Source organism: Martes martes (assembly GCF_963455335.1).
Source record: "Martes martes genome assembly, chromosome: 8".
In the NCBI taxonomy this organism is placed as follows: Eukaryota; Metazoa; Chordata; class Mammalia; order Carnivora; family Mustelidae; genus Martes; species Martes martes.
This window is the reverse complement of record NC_137895.1, coordinates 116,282,044-116,298,393: the sequence shown is the minus strand read 5'-3', so window position 1 is coordinate 116,298,393 and position 16,350 is coordinate 116,282,044. Positions and strand designations below refer to the sequence as shown.

At 39.4% G+C, this 16,350-nt stretch overlaps 1 protein-coding gene across 1 annotated transcript in view; it reads left to right on the top strand.

Annotated features, from left to right (window-relative positions):
* CCDC3 (coiled-coil domain containing 3) overlaps positions 1–15,876 on the top strand; it is a 115,955-nt gene extending 100,079 nt beyond the window's left edge. Inside the window, exon 3 of the mRNA XM_080811906.1 lies at positions 13,290–15,876. Coding sequence (XP_080668032.1) covers positions 13,290–13,565 — 276 coding nt within the window. The 3' untranslated portion in view covers positions 13,566–15,876. The remainder of the gene's footprint in view (positions 1–13,289) is intronic.
* Positions 15,877–16,350: the final 474 nt, after the last annotated feature.

The window sequence follows — 16,350 nt, the reverse complement described above, 5'->3', positions numbered from 1 at the left end:
GTGGTTATGCTGTGGGACCAGGGCGGGAAATGGCATCTGCCAGTTCCTTTGTTCCCTGGGAGGGATGTCTCCATGAATGCTGCCTCTCTGGGATGCACTCAGAGATGTACAAATAACCTCCCCACTGTGCTCCCAGGTGCTCTTCAGATCAGTTCCCATGCTGTATGTTGTGGGCTGTTTGCCCTGTCTTCGCTCCAAGAGCAGCATCTGGGCTCTCTCAAAGCAAAGCCCAATGACCTTTAAAACTCCAGACTTTAAGCCCACGGGTTGCCAAAAATCAGAAAATTTGGCCTCTCTCGCTTTCTAAGCCACTTGCTGTGGGGATTAATTTCCCCTATGCACTCCTGTCTTTCACCCTTCTCCATGTCCATGGTGATCACTATCTGCTTCTCTCTCCAAACCATGTCTCTGCACTTTCCATCTTCTTCAATGTGGCCTTTTCTCTACCTTTAGTTATGGAGTTTGTTCTGCCAGTTTTCAGGTTTATTTCTGGGGTATGTAGGATGATTTGATAATTATCTAGTTGTATTCTTGGGGTGGGGTAAACTTAGGGTCCTCTTACCCTGCTGCCATCTTCCTTTCTCCTGTAATATACTTTTATCTTTTGGCTGCTCAGCTTGATTACTTTCCATTATTCCATCTTCCAGCAAGTTGATCCATTCTTCTGCATCCTCTAATCTCTTGTTGATTACTTCTAGTGTACTTTTCAATTCCGTTAGCGTATTCTTTGGCTCTGTTTTATATTGTCCCTTTGTAGAAGTTCTCACTGAGTTCATCTACTTTTCCCTCAAGTTCAGTGAGTATCTTTATCAACCACATTGCTTATCTGTTTCATTTTGTTTTTTTTTTTTTTTCAGTGTTCCAGAATTCATTGTTTATGCACCACATCCACTGCTCCATGCAATACAGGCCCTCCACAATACCCACCACCAGGATCACCCAACCTCCCAGGCCCCTCCCCTCCAAAACCCTCAGTTCCTCAGAGTCTACAGTCTCTCATGGTTCGTCTCCCCCTCCAATTTCCCCCAACTCCCTTCTCATCTCATTCTCCCCATGTCCTCCATGTTATTCCTTATGCTCCACAAATAAGGAAAACCATATAATAGACTCTCTCTGCTTGACTTATTTCACTCAGCATAATCTCTTCCAGTTCCGTCCATATTGATACAAAAGTTGGGTATTCATCCTTTCTGATGGAGGCATAATACTCCATAGTATATGCGACATCTTCTTTATCCATTTGTCCGTTGAAGGGCATCTTGGGCTTTTCCACGGTTTGGCAACTGTGGCCATTGCTGCTATGAACATTGGCCCTTCTTTTCACTACATTTGTATCTTTGGGGTAAATACCCAGTAGTGCAATTGCAGGGTCATAGGGAAGCTCTATTTTTAATTTCTTAAGGAATCTCCACATTGTTTTCCAAAGTGGCAGCACCAACTTGCATTCCCACCAACAGTGTAAGAGGGTTCACCTTTCTCCACATCCTCTCCAACACATGTTGTTTACTGTCTTGTTAATTTTGGCCATTCTAACTGGTTGTAAGGTGGTATCTCAATGGCTGATCTCAATGGCAAGATCTATAAAGAACTCCTCAAACTCAACACACGCAAAACAGATAATCATTTTCGTCTTTTACTGCGATTTTGTTTGTTTTAATTTGAGATACATGTCTGTCTCCTCATTTTGTCTCTCTCTGCTTCTTTTTATGTATTAGGTAGGCCAAATTAAGTTTTCAAAATAGTGGCTTTATGTATATGGCATCCTGTAGTGCCCTGTGGTCTTGTTCCCTCCGGTCACTAGAACCAGGTGCTCCAGGGGTGTCCCCTGTGTGGGCTGTATATGTGCTCTTGTTGCGGCTGAACCATGATTGATGTGAGCAAGCTCATAAGTGGAGTTGGCCCTCAGCTCAGCTGGCTGCAGTGACCCACTTTACACATAGCATGGGCACACTGGTGTACAGGTGTTCCTTCCTATGTGCAATTTAGAGGCTGGCTGGCTGGTGCGTGGGGTTGGCACTTAACCTGAGTTACCACTTGGTACTTACCACTAGGACTTAATACTAGGACAGCTGTGAGTATATTGAGGAGTAAGGCTATTTCCCTGCACAGCCAATGAAAAGCTTGGCTGCAGTAGCTGTGGGTATACTAGTGTGTGGTGTTAGCTAACCCCCACCTCAGGGAAGGAGTCACTTTGGAAAGGTGCCATTCCCATCCAGGGCTGCCTGCTGGGTGAGGTGGTGCAGGAGCCACTTTGGAGGACTGCCTGCTGGGGTGGGGTTTGCAGTGCTAGCAAGGTAGACGTGACAGCCAGTGTTAACTCTCTCCAAGTGTCAGACTGTCTAGGCTGGGGACGGGCAGGAAAAACAGTACCTGTCAGCACTTTTGTTCCTGGAGGAATCTGCAGGTGGCTACACTTCTGGCCCTCATCTTAAAATTAGTCAACAGATTTTTTTCACATATATCCTAGGTGCTTTTCAAACTGTTTGGGCAGAGTTAGTTGGAATGCTGGCTATCCTGGGGCTAATAATACATTATATGTTAATAAAAAATTAAAAATTAAAACCCCACTGACTTTCAATGCCAGACATTATGGGGATTTGTTTTCCTAGTGTGAGTCCCTAGGGCAGGGGGTTAGTGCCCCATGTGGGGTGTGATACCCTCTTTTTTCCATGCTTGTGATATTCCTTAATTTTGTGGTTGGTTGCACCAGGGTTTTAGTTCCTGATTGCATTTCTACCCCTTCTTACCCTTTCCATATGGCCTTCTCTCTACAACTAACTGTGGAGGATCTACTCTACCTGTTTTTCAGGGAGAGTTGCAATACATGTGGTTGTCTCTGTGTGTCTGTGGGACAAGTTGAATTCAGGATCCTTGTACTCCACCATCTACCCAGTCTAGGTGGTTTATTCATTCTGTTCATGATTCTTTTGCTGTGCAGCTTTTTAGTTTGATGGAGTCTCATTTGTTTACTATTGATTTTGTTGCTTTTCTGTTTTGGTGTTAAATCTAAAAACTCATTGCCAAGACCAGTGTCTACGAGCTTACCCTTTGCGTTCTTTCAGGAGTTTATTTTCAAGTTTTTCATCTAAGTATTTTAATTCATTTTGAGTGAATTTTTGTGTATGGTGTAAGATGGGGCTCCAGGTTTCTCAGCACCCTTTATCAAAGAAACTGTCTTCTCCCTACTATATATTCTTCTCTCCCTGTTGTAAGTTGATAGTACATGCATAGGTTTGTTTCCGGACTCTCTTCTATTGATCCATGTGTCTGTTTTTATGCCAGCATCATACTATTTGACTACTCTAGTTTTGTGATACAGTTTGAAATTAGGAAATGTGTTGTTCCATCTTTGTTTAGAATTATTTTGGTTATTCAGAGACTTTTGTGGTTACATACAAACTTTATGATTATTCCATTTCTGTGAAAATTTCATTAGAATTTAGATAGGAACTAAATTTAATTTTATGTGTTTTGGTGTACAGGTCTTTTACCTCCTTGGTTAAATTTATTCCTAGATTTTATATAACCCTTGGTGTAGTTGTAAATGGGTTTTCTTAATTTCTATTTCTGATAGTTTATTAGAGCATGGAAACATAGCTGATATAAATATCTCCTCAAATTTTACAGAACTTTTTTTATTCTAAGTTTTTTTGTGGCATTTCAGGGTTTACTAAATGTAATATTATGTCCCTTGTAAATAGACAGTTTTTTCTACTCCAATTTGAATGCCTTTTCTTTTTGTCTAATTGCTATAGTTAGGACTTAAAAGTGGTGAGAGTGGGCATCCCTGTCTTGTTGCTCATCTCGGGGGAAATCTTTTAGCATTTCAACACTCAGTGTGTTGTTAGCTCTGAGCTTCTCATGTATGGCCTTTATTATATTGAGGTATATTCCCTGTGTAACACTGAGAGTTTTTAATCATGAAGGGGTGTTAAATTTTGTCAATTTCTAGTTCTATGTTGAGATGATCATATGGTTTTTATCCTTCATTTTATTAATGTATCACACTGATGGATTTACAGATGTTGAACCACCTTTGCATCCTTGGAATAAATCCTATTTGATTGTGGTGTATGATCTTATGTTTAATTTCATTTGCTAGTAAGTTGAGGATTCTTTCACAAATGTTCATCAGGGATATTGATCTATAATTTGTTTTCTGTAGTGTCCTTGTCAGATTCAGTATCAAGGTTTGCACAAGGTGTGGTATTAATATTTCTTTAAATGTTTGGTAGAATTCATCACTGAGGCCATATGGTTCTAGACTTCTGGGGGGGGGTGATTAAAGATGACTGATTCAATCTCCTTGCCAGTAATCTGTTCAGATACTCTATTTACTCATGAATCACTCTTGGTAAGTTTTATGTTTCAAGGAATTTATCCATTTCTTTTCATTGTTCAGTTTCTGTGGTAAAAGTTGAAACATCTCTTTGGTTACTGATCTATTCTGTTTGTTTCACTAATCTTTTCTTGTTTTCTTTTTATTCTCTAATTCATTTATTTCTGGTCTGATTTTTATTATTTCCTTCCTTTCACTAACTTTGTACTTTGTATTTTCTTCCTTTCCCAGTTGCTTGAGGTGTAAAGTTAGGTTGTTTATTTGAAGTTTCTTGTTTCTCAGATTTTACTGCATTCTGTAAGTTTTGGCATGTTTTTGTTTGGTTTGGTTTTGATTACCTTTGGTCAGCATGTTTACTTTTGTTTTGTCAGCAGCATGTTTAATCTCCACATATTTGTGAATTTTCCAATTTTTTCTTATAATTAATATTTTGGTTAGAAAAGCAGTTTAATCTGAACACTGAAAAGAAATTTAAAAAAATAATCTTAATACAGGGTTGATCATGGAGAATGTTCTATGTGCATTTCAGAAGAATGTATAGTCTGTGGCTTCTGGATGAAATGATCTATATATATTGCTTAGGTCTATCTGGTTTAACATGTACTTTAAGTTCAATATTGCCTATTTTTCTGTCTGCATAGTCTACTCATTTTTGATGGAAGGATAGTAAAGACCCTTATTATTATATGACTATTTATCTCTTTTGGTCTATTATTTCTTTTATGTATTTAGGCCCTCCTCTGTAGGGTACATAAATATTTGCAGATGTTATATCCCTTTGATGAATTGATTCCTTTATCATTATATCATGATCTGTGTTTATTATTGCCTTTCTCTTAAAGTCTATTTTTCTGATAACCATTTTTCCATTAGTTTCCATTTACATGGGTATCATTTTCCATCTTTTCACCTTCATCTGTGTGTTCTCAAAGCTGAAGCAAGTCTTTCATAGGCAGCACATAGATGGGTTATGTATTTGATCCATTAAACCATTCCTTTTGATTAGAACATTTAGGCCATTTACATTTAATAATTGATAGATATGTACTTATTGCTATTTTGTTAATGGTTTGCTGGTTATTTTGTAATTCCTCTATTCCTTTATTTTTCTTTTTTAAATTTAATTATTTCACTGTTTTAAGATTCTTTGTTTATATACCAGTTTTTTTATATACCCAGTGCTCCATGCAATACATGCCCTCCTTAATACCCACCACCAGGCACATATTGCATTGGAGCACTGGGTGTGGTGCATAAACAATGAATCTTGGAACACTGAAAAATAAAATTATAGTAAAAAAAAAAAATCCCCACCACCAGGCTTACCCGTCCTCCCACCCCCCCCCCTTCCAAAGCCCTCGGTTTGTTTCTCACAGTCTCTCATGGTTCATCTCCCCCTCCAATTTCCCCCAATTCACTTTTCCTTTCCTTCTCCTAATGTCCTCCATGTTATTCCTTATGCTTCACAAGTAAGTGAAACCATATGATAATTGACTTGCTCTGCTTGGTTTATTTCACTCAGCATAATCCCCTCCAGACCCATCCATGTTGATACAAAAGTTGGGTATTCATCCTTTCTGATGGAGGTATAATATTCCATTGTATATATGAACCATATCTTCTATATCCACTTGTCTGTTGAAGGGCATCTTGGCTCTTTCCACAGTTTGGCGATTGTGGCCATTGCTGCTATGAACATTGGGGTACAGATGGCCCTTCTTTTCACTGCATCTGTATCTTTGGGGTAAATACCCAGTAATGCAATTGCAGGGTCATAGGGTAGCTCTATTTTTAATTTCTTGAGGAATCTCCACACTGTTTTCCAAAGTGGCTGCACCAACTTGCATTCCCATCAACAGTGTAAGAAGGTTCCCCTTTCTCCATGCCCTCTCCAACACATGTTGTTTACTGTCTTGTTTATTTTGGCCATTCTAACTGGTGCAAGGCGGTATCTCAATGTGGTTTTGATTTGAATTTCCCTGATGGCTAATGATGATGAACATTTTTTTCATGTGTCTCTTAGCCATTTGTATGTCTTCTTTGGAGAAGTGTCCATTCATGTCTTCTGCCATTTTTTGATGTGATTATATGTTTTGTGTGTGAGTTTGAGTTCTTTATAGATCTTGCATATCAGCCCTTTATCTGTAGTGTCATTTGCAAGTATCTCCCCCATTCTGTGGGTTACCTCTTTGTTTTGTTGACTGTTTCCTTTGCTGTGCTTATCTTGACAAAGTCCCAAAAGTTCATTTTTGCTTTTGTTTCCTTTGCCTTTGGAGACATGTCTTGAAAGAAGTTGCTGTGGCCGATGTCAAAGAGGTTACTGCCTATGTTCTCCTCTAGGATTTTGATAGATTCCTGCTTCAGGTTGAGGTCTTTTATCCATTTCAAGTTTATCTTTGTATATGGTGTAAGAGAATGGTCAAGTTTCATTCTTCTATACATAGCTGTCTAATTTCACCAGCACCATTTATTGAAGAGAATGTCTTTTTTCCACTGTATATTTTTTCCTGCTTTGTAGATTATTTGACCATAGAGTTGTGGGTCCATATCTGGACTCTCTACTCTGTTTCACTGGCATAGGTGTCTTTTTTTGTGCCAGTACCATGTTGTCTTGGTGATCATAGCTTTGTAGTAAAGCTTGAAATCAGGCAACATAATGCCCTCAGGCTTTTCTTTTTCAACATTTCCTTAGCAATTTGGGGTTTTTTCTGGTTCCATACAAATTTTAAAATTGTTTGTTCCAGCACTTTGAAAAATGCCAGTGGAATTTTGATTGGGATGGCATTGAAAGTATAGATTACTCTGGGCAGTATAGACATTTAACAATGTTTATTGTTCTGATCCATGAGCGTGGAATGGTCTTCCACCTTTTTGTGTCGTCTTCAATTTGTTTCGTGAGTGTTCTGTAGTTCCTCGAGTAAGGATCCTTTACCTCTTTGGTTAGGTTTATTCCAAGGTATCTTATGGTTTGGGTGCTATAGTAAATGGAATCAATTCTAATTTCCCTTTCTATATTTTCATTGTTAGTGTATAAGAAAGCAACAGAGTCAGTTGCTTTCTTATTCCTTTATTTTTCTATTGCTCTTTGTTATTTGATGATATTCTGTAGTGGTATGCTTAGAGATGTTTATCTTGTGTATCTACTATAGGTTTTTGTTCTGTAGTGACCATGAAGTCTATATAAAACAACTTTAAACAGTGTTTTAAAGATCATCAGAACTAATTTTTGAAAGCATTCTAAATCTCTATACTTTAACTCTCCCCTTCTATTTTGTTTTTGATGTCACAATTTACAACATCATTTTAATCCATTAACAAATATGTGTATAGTTATTTTTACTACTTTTGTTTTTTAACCTTTATACAGGCTTTGTAAGTGATTAACCCACTTCCAAACTTACTTGATTTTGAATTTTAGTTTATATTTATCTGTACCAGTGAGATTTATACTTTTATATATTTTTACCTGCTTTTTTTTTTTTCAGCTTAAAGAACAACCTTTAATATTTCTTGAAAGGTGGGTCTAGTGGTGGTGAATTCCTTGTGCTTTTGCTTGTTTGGAAAACATTCTCTTTCAATTCTGAAGGACAGTTTTGGTGGGTAGGGTATTCTTGGTTGGCAGTTTTTTCCTTTCCACTCTTTATAGGTATACCTCTGAGATTTTGTGGGTTCTGTTGCAGACTACCACAATCAAGTGAATATCGCAATAAAGGAAGTAAAATGAGTTTTTTTTTTGTTTTCCAGTATATATAAAAGTTATGTTTACATTATATTGTGGTCTGTTAAGTGCACAATAGTATTATATCTATATCTATCTATATACCTTAATTTAAAAATACTTTGCTAAAAATTGCTAATCACCTGAACTTGCAGGGAGTAGTAATCACTAATGGCTACTAACTGATTAGGGTGGTAGTTGTGAAAGGTTGAGGTGACTGGGGTAATTTCTTTAAGATGACAATGAAGTTTGCCAGAGTGAGTGACTCTTCCTTTCATTTCTCTGTAGGATGTAATGCTGTTTGATAGTATTTCACCTCTAGTAGAATTTCCTTGTCAAAATTGAAGTCAATCCTTTCAAGCCCTGGTGCTTATCAACTAAGTTTATGTAATATTCTAAGTCATTTATTTTCATTTCAACAACATGTCAACATCTTGATAATATCCTCATCAGGAGTAGATTTCATCTCAAGAAACCACTTCCTTTGTCTGTAAGAAGTAACTCCTCAAGTTTTATAATGACTTTGCAACAATTCTATCCAATCTTTAGGCTACCCTTTTTTTTTCTTACATTTTTTATTGTGTTATATTAGTTACCATAAAAATAGTTTTTGGGGGCGCCTGGGTGGCTCAGTGGGTTAAGGCCTCTGCCTTCGCCTCAGGTCATGATCCCAGGGTCCTGGGATCGAGCCCCGCATCGGGCTCTCTGCTCAGCGGGGAGCCTGCTTCCTCCCCTCTCTCTCTCTGCCTGCCTCTCTGCCTACTTGTGATCTATGTCTGTCAAATAAAGAAATAAAATCTTTAAAAAAAAATAGTTTTTGAAGCAGTGTTCCAAAATTCATTGTTTCTAATTCTAGTTCTTTTCTACTTCCACCTCATCTGCAGGGACTTCCTCCACTGAAGTTTTGAACCCTTTAAAGTTATCCATGAGGTTTGGAATAAACTTTTTCCAAACTCCTGTTAATGTTGATGTATGACATTTTTCCATGAGTTATGAATGTTCTTAATGGCATCTAGAATAGTTTTTATTTTGCCCAGATTATCAGAGGAATCACTCTCTGTGGCAACTATAACCTTATATAGTTTTTAGATAAGTAGACTTGAAATATGAAGTGACTCCTTGATCCATGGGCTGCAGATGGCTATTGTTTTAGCAGTCATGAAAACATTAATCTCATTGTACGTCTCTGTCAGAGCTCTTGGGTGACCAGCTACATTGTCAATGAGCAGTAATATCTTGAAAGAATTTTTTTTTTTCCTGAGCAAGTCTCACAGTGGGCTTAAAATCTTCAGTAAACCATGTTGTAAACACATGTGTGTTCAGCTTGCTTTTTTGTTTTATTTATAGAACACAGAGCAGATTTAACATAATATCTAAGGGCCATAAGATTTTCAGAATGGTAAATGAGCATTGGCTCCAACTGAAAGTCACCAGCTGCATTGGCCTTTAACAAAAGAGTCAGCCAGTCCTTTGAAGTTTTGAAGCCAGGCATTAACTTCTCCTCACTAGAAATGAAAGCCCTAGATGGCATCTTTTTCCAATAGAAGGCTATTTCATCCCCATTAAAAATCTCTTTGGTATAGCCACCTTTATTAATTATCTCAGGTAGATCTGGAGAACTTGCTGCAGCTTCTACATATTCACTTTGTGCTTCACCTTGCACTTTGATGTTATGGAGATGGTGTCCTCCTTAAACCTCATGAACCAACCTCTGCTAAGTTCACACTTTTCTTCTGTAGCTTCCTCACCTCTCTAACTTCATGGAATTTAAGAGAGCTAGGACCTTGTTCTGGGTGAGGCTTTGGCTTAATCCTGTGGCTGGTTTGATTTTTTTTCTCCAGACAAAACTTTCTCCACATCAGCCAAAAAGCTGTTTTGCTTTCTTATCATTTGTGTTGACTGGAGTAGCACCTTTAATTTTCTTCAAGAACTTTCCCTTTGCATTCATAGCTTGGCTAACTATTGGGTATAAGGGGTTTAGATTTCAGCCTGTTTCATATTTTGCCATGCCTTCCTCACTGAGCTTAATTATTTCTAGCTTTTGATTTAAAGTGCGAGGTATATGACTCTTCCTTTCACTATCCACTTAGAAGCCATTGTAGGCTTATAAACTGGCCTAATTTCACTATTGTTTTGTCTCAGGGAACAGGGAGACCCAGAGTGAGGGAAAGAGATAGGGGGAATGGCCCCCCATCTGGTGGAGCAGTCAAAACACATACATTTAAATTTGCCTTCTTATGTGGGTATGAAACAAATAAAAGTAACATCAAAGATCCGAGGTCACCATGACAAAAGTCTGAAATATTTCAAGAGTCACCAAAATGTGACACAGAATTACCAAAGTGAAAAAGTGTTGGAAAAATGGCACCAATAGACTTGCTCAGTAAATTGCCACAGATCTTCAATTGGCAGAAAATGCAGTATTTATGAAGCACAACAAAACCAGGTATTCCTGTATACATCATGCAAGTCTCTATGGGCCTGGAAAAGTTCTGAAGAATCTGACCGTCTTGTGTGTGTGTATAGGGGTCCCCTTGTACGTAAGGTTTTTTTTTTTTTTTTTTTCCTGTTTTTAAGATTCTCTCCTGTCTTTGACAATTTGATCACAGTGTAGCTCAGTGCTAATCTCTTTGGGTTCATCTTATTTCATATGCTGTTTAATATTCTGGCCATCCTAGATCTGCATGCTTATTTCCCCAGGTTAGAGAAGTTTTCAGTCATTATTCTTTAAATACATTTTCTACCTCTTTCTCTATTCTTCTTAGGGGACAACAGCAAGCAGACCAACATTCACATTATGGGGTCCCCAAAGTTCCATCAGCTATCTTCACTATTTTTTAATTTTTTCTTTTTGCTGTTCTGACTGGATAAATTGCACTGCCCGGTCCTTTGAATTCATGAATCATTTTTTTTTGGTGTGTTTTCAAGTGTGCTGTTTAACTCCTCTGTAGTATTTTTCTCTTCAGTTATTGTGTTCTTCAGCTCTGTCCCTTTTATTAGGTACTTTCTTCTATATTTGTTGAATTTTTCACTTGGTTCATGTGTTATTCTCCTGAATTGAGTGGACATCTTTATCACTGTTATTTTGAACTCCTTGCCAGGTACATCACTTATCTCCATTTCATTAAGATCTTTTTCTGGGGTTTTATCTTGTTCTTTTGTTTGGAACATATTCCTATTTCTTCATTTTTATCTATTCTCTGTATTGGTTTCTATGCATTAGATAAAAGAGCCACATCTCCCATTCTCCTCTGGCTTATTAGCTCTTGGCTGTCTCTCAACCTCTGATTGTCCAAGCAGCCTACTTTATTTTTAGTGGCTTCCAGAAGTGGAGGTTGTGCCAAGACCTTTCTCTGTCTCAAAGGGGAGGATCTCAGTCAGCATCTGGATTCATGCTGATTGGAAAGCAGAACTTCAGGTAGCAACTTTTATAGTTTGCAAATGGAATTGATTCTCTAATTTCTCTTTCTACAGTTAAATTGTTAGTATATAAGAAAGCAACTGATTTCTGTGCATTGATTTTGTATCCTGCCACATTACTGAATTGCTTATTGTCACTATCTTGAACTGGAACCCTATCTTCAGTCTTTTTGATAATAGCCCTTCTAATAAGTAGGAAGTGATGATAATTGTGGTATGAATTTTCATTTCTCCAATGAGTAGTGATGTCTAGCACTGTTGCATATACCTATTGGCTGTATTTATGTCATCTTTGGAGAAATCCGTTGCGGTCTTCTAACTGAGAGACCCTGGAACTGGTTCCTAGGTAGGATTGAGGTCTCTCTGATACACGAGTGGCCCAGACTCCTCCTGAATCCCTTGGCATATGATGCTGGATCCCATAGGTCTCTCAAAGGCACTAACGTTTAGTAACGGCATGTCTTTTATTGTTGGGTTGGGGGAAAAACGAGGGTTATCTTAGGCTGCTGTGATACTAGTGTCACTCTTCAACCTGAGGACAGTATTATTTGTTGTAGGTATATGTTTGTACAAGTGGGAATATTACAATGGGATGAAGTTCCAAAATGACTAGGTCATGGGGTATATGCAGTTTTCATTTTGGTAGATAAAGCCAAATCACTTTTTATAGAGGTTTATACTCTATCCACAGTACAAGAGTGCCTCTCTCTCCAATTATTAACTTTTTGATTTTGTCAGTCTGAAAAACAGCAATTCATTATACCCCTCATTTGCATGTATCTTTATGCTTCCTTTCCAGTGAACTATCCCAATTCTTTGTGAATTTTTTTTTTTTAAAGATTTATTTATTTATTTGACAGAGATCACAAGTAGGCAGAGAGGCAGGCAGCGAGAGAGAGAGGAGGAAGCAGGCTCCCCGCTGAGCAGAGAGCCCGATGTGGGGCTCGATCCCAGGACCCTGGGATCATGACCTGAGCCGAAGGCAGAGGCTTTAACCCACTGAGCCACCCAGGCGCCCCTCTTTGTGAATTTTTTAAACAAAGAATTTTTAAATTAATCTCTACACCCATGTGGTGTTTGAACCCACAACCCCAAGATCGAGAGTCACATGCTCTACCAACTGAGCTAGCCAGATGCCCCACTTGTTTATTTTTATTTTGGGGTCTGGTCTTTTGCTTATTGGTTTATTGGCATAACAAAATTTAGAATGTTTTTGTTTTGTTTTTACAGGAAACAAACCATAAAACCACAACAACCAAAAGAACCAGGGTGGCTTTGTTAAGAAAGAAAAACTCCATTTTAAAAAGTGCCCCTTCCTTCAAGCCCATCCTGCCATGACCAAAACAGTTTGCAGAGTGGGAGTATTTGATGCATAGTACAGTGAAGTCTTATAAGTAGAAATACCTTGAAGGCCCTCTGCGGCTGACCCTCCCTCCGGCTCCCTTGGAAAATGTTTTAAACCCAGGTTAGAATTTAATAGGCAAAATTGCTGAATCAGAGAAAAAAGTGAAGACTCATCAATCCCCTCAGGGAATCAGTAGTATACAAGTTGGTAAACATGTAAAAAGACAAACCATGCAATAGCTTTTAAAAATTAAACTCTGGAAGTACAGAGAGGGTCCTTTGTGTTTGCTGATAGGGCAGAGTTCACAGTGAAACAAGAAGGGTGCTTGAGGGTTGTCCTCTTCCTGGGGCTGGAGCCATTGGCTGTCAGAGTCTGTGCTGTTGGGTACTTGATAGCACCCAGGGAAATTGCTCTAGGGAGGTTTTATGAAACTCACCTGGCTCTCCCATGGCATTTTTCCCCCACAGCTCATGTGTTCATCAGTACAGAAGGCTCTGTTTGAGGAGGAGGACCATGTCAAAAAGCTGCAGCAGAAGGTGGCCACTCTGGAGAAGCGGAACAAGCAGCTTCGGGATCGGGTGAAGAAGGTCAAGAGGTCATTGAGGCAGGCACGGAAGAATGGTCGCCACCTGGAGCTGGTGAACCAGAAACTCAGTGAGAAGTTAGCAGCTGCAGCAGGTGCCCTCCCACATATTAATGCCCTGGGGCAGGAGCCACCAGGTGCCACGTACCTGCGGGGGTAACAGGGCATGAGTAGTGGTCTTGCCTGGCTCTGCTGGAACATGTTGCCTCTTGCCAGGGATTGTAAAGTAATCGTAGGTTTTAATGTGCACATAGGTCAAAAAGTCTTGTAGATGTTTTAAATATGCATTTGGTAGTGTCTAGTTACTTGAAGGGGCAAGTCTTGCTATTTTCTTAGTTGCTGGGCTCCTTCCCCTCTCTGCCTCGCTCCCAGACCCAGTGCTTCCAAGTCCAAAAGCAGCACGATCCTGGAATGTCATGTGCTTGCCTAGGGCCTGTCTTCAGCTTTCAGGAGCACACTGGAAAGTGTACTTAGTGGGGAGAGAATATTTTAGAATCTCTAGATGTATAAGAATCAAGGGGTTCAGCCTTATTGCAGAAGAGGCTATGAGACCTCCAGCTCTGAGCTCGAGGACCATCATTAGTTTTGAGAAGGGATCTGCAGCAAGTCTTGGAACTTTTGGAAGGTGGATGGCAACCTTGCAAAGCACCTAAGGATGTCTGTAAATAACCATGTGCATGGTGTCCCTACTCCAGCCAGCTGAAGCACAGCTCATAACAGTGCAGTGGGAAGAGGGGGGTAATTGAACAAGATGAATTATACCTGACTTCCAAGACCAGTTACCCAGAGTTAAAGAGGATACCTATGGGTCACTTTAATCTAAAGGGGAATGGCCTTTGTGGACTGGTCATGTTTTATCAAACCGTGTTGCTGAGTTGGCAAGAGCCTGCACAATATCTCAGCCCCTGCTAAATGAAAACTTAGTGCTGGCTCATTAACTCCTTCCAGCTGCTCTGAATTTGAGGTGAGTTGACCCAGTACACTGTTAACTTCTACAAAGATACCTCCTTACCTATTGAAATCAAGTGACCTTGCCTCATTCCCATCCAGGCACCCAAAAAGCTTGATGCAAGCATTTTCACCACCTAACTAAATTGGCTGTAAGGTAATTTTTTTCTCAGAGAGAAAAGAACTGTCAATAGAGACATGAAAGCAAACTAAATTCCCATTTTTATATTACATGAAGCTTAGCCCTCCTAGTAGTCTATGACCAGTATACATAGTGATTTTAAAACAGTGGATAACTCCATATATCAACTTGATAGAAAATATAGTAACTGGGAGTGTGAAATAAGACTGTAAGGCCAGATTGCATACCATACTGTAATACAAAATAATAGCTAATCAGTTATAAAAACTCAAATGCTTTACAGCTTTTTCTGTCCCATAGAACTTCTGAATGTCTATCACCAGACATGCACCGTTATGCTAAGAATGGACAGTCATGTAGACAGCTTTCATAATGTAATACAAAGCTCAGTTACAAACATGCATCCTAAGATTTTGGAAAACAGATACTTCTCTTAGAAAGGACATAATGAAGAAATTAGTAAGGTCCCTCTTGTATTTTTTGTTAGTTTATCTTTTATGACCAAATTGCCTTCTGCCCAATGAGTTATGCAGTGAAAATACTTGTCGCAAGTATGCCTATGGTGGAAATACCAGACAGGGTTCCAGGCATTCCAGTCTCTGCTTCTGTATGCAAACACCTTCCACCCACCAGGACCGCCACCCCTGAGAGTAATGTTTGCACATGAGCCCACCTGTCAGCGTATCAGGTTTTGTACATGACCTCAGAGCACTTCATCCTGTTTGGAAAGAAACCTGTAAAGACAGTACTACCAGTAAGAAGGGTATCCACATATAGAATAGCTGAGCCCTTAATTTAGGTACATGCAGTCCAGTGGCAGTTGGGTTCTTGAGAAGGCAACCAAGTGGTCATCTTGTGACTACCTTCTGATGGACCCGCAAATCTCCAAGTCTCTCTTGCTGTTCCAGATAGAACTTTCAGGTTCCTCAGCAAGAAATCTCCCCCCAGACCACTCCAGACACTGCAGCACCTGATTATGTTGTCCTGTCCACCAGAAATGGCAATTATATGGTCAGATTTCCCTTCCACTGCCTTTCGGAAAACCACATTCTTTGGCTCTAGCAGCTGGTTGGGAGGATGGACCTGTGTCACTTGAGGCTACTGCTCAAAGGGAGATGTCTGCACTCTGGACTGGATAGAATGACAGTTTTTGCTTCATTTCCAAGCTTCTGCTGCTCCTTTATTAGCTGTATCCTTCATAGTACAATATAATAGTTTAGTCTTTCTGGGGCCATTTCATTAAAGCATTTTGGCTTCCACCCAAGGGAATGACAAGCCTAAGGGTGATTTACAGCCAGTGTTTTGAGAACTGTGGAACCTGGATCCCTACAGATGCATTATGTTCTGCCTTTTTAATAAATACGAGCAGTATTTCAGCCACAATGGTAAGGTGATGTGTGTTTCTTTGGGGTCAGGGAGATTCCAGCTTTGGCCTGGAAAAGTACTTTTTAGATCCTTCTGGGGAAGCATCTGTGAGTAACACCTGGGACACATAGAAGACTGAGCTCAAATCTCTTGATGTTCCTGTGGGGGGATATGGCTTGAACCTCTCTGTCCCAGGGTTCCCACCTTTCAACCCACCTGCAGAAAAACAGTGGTATCTGCTCCTCACAGGGGACAAGAAGCTTCGTTAATCAATGTCTGCAAAAATATATTTGATTCTGTTGCCAAAGGAAACTCCCCAGGTCCCTGTTATCTGCTGCACTGTCATCTTACTGGAGCCCTTGCAGCCTGTTTATTGTTCTCATAGGAATTTTTTATGCAAGAAGAATCCAAGAAGTACTTCAAAATTGATAATGCTACAACAGGTTGGTTGAGCATATATCTGAGATGCAGACCACTGTTGAGTTCTACT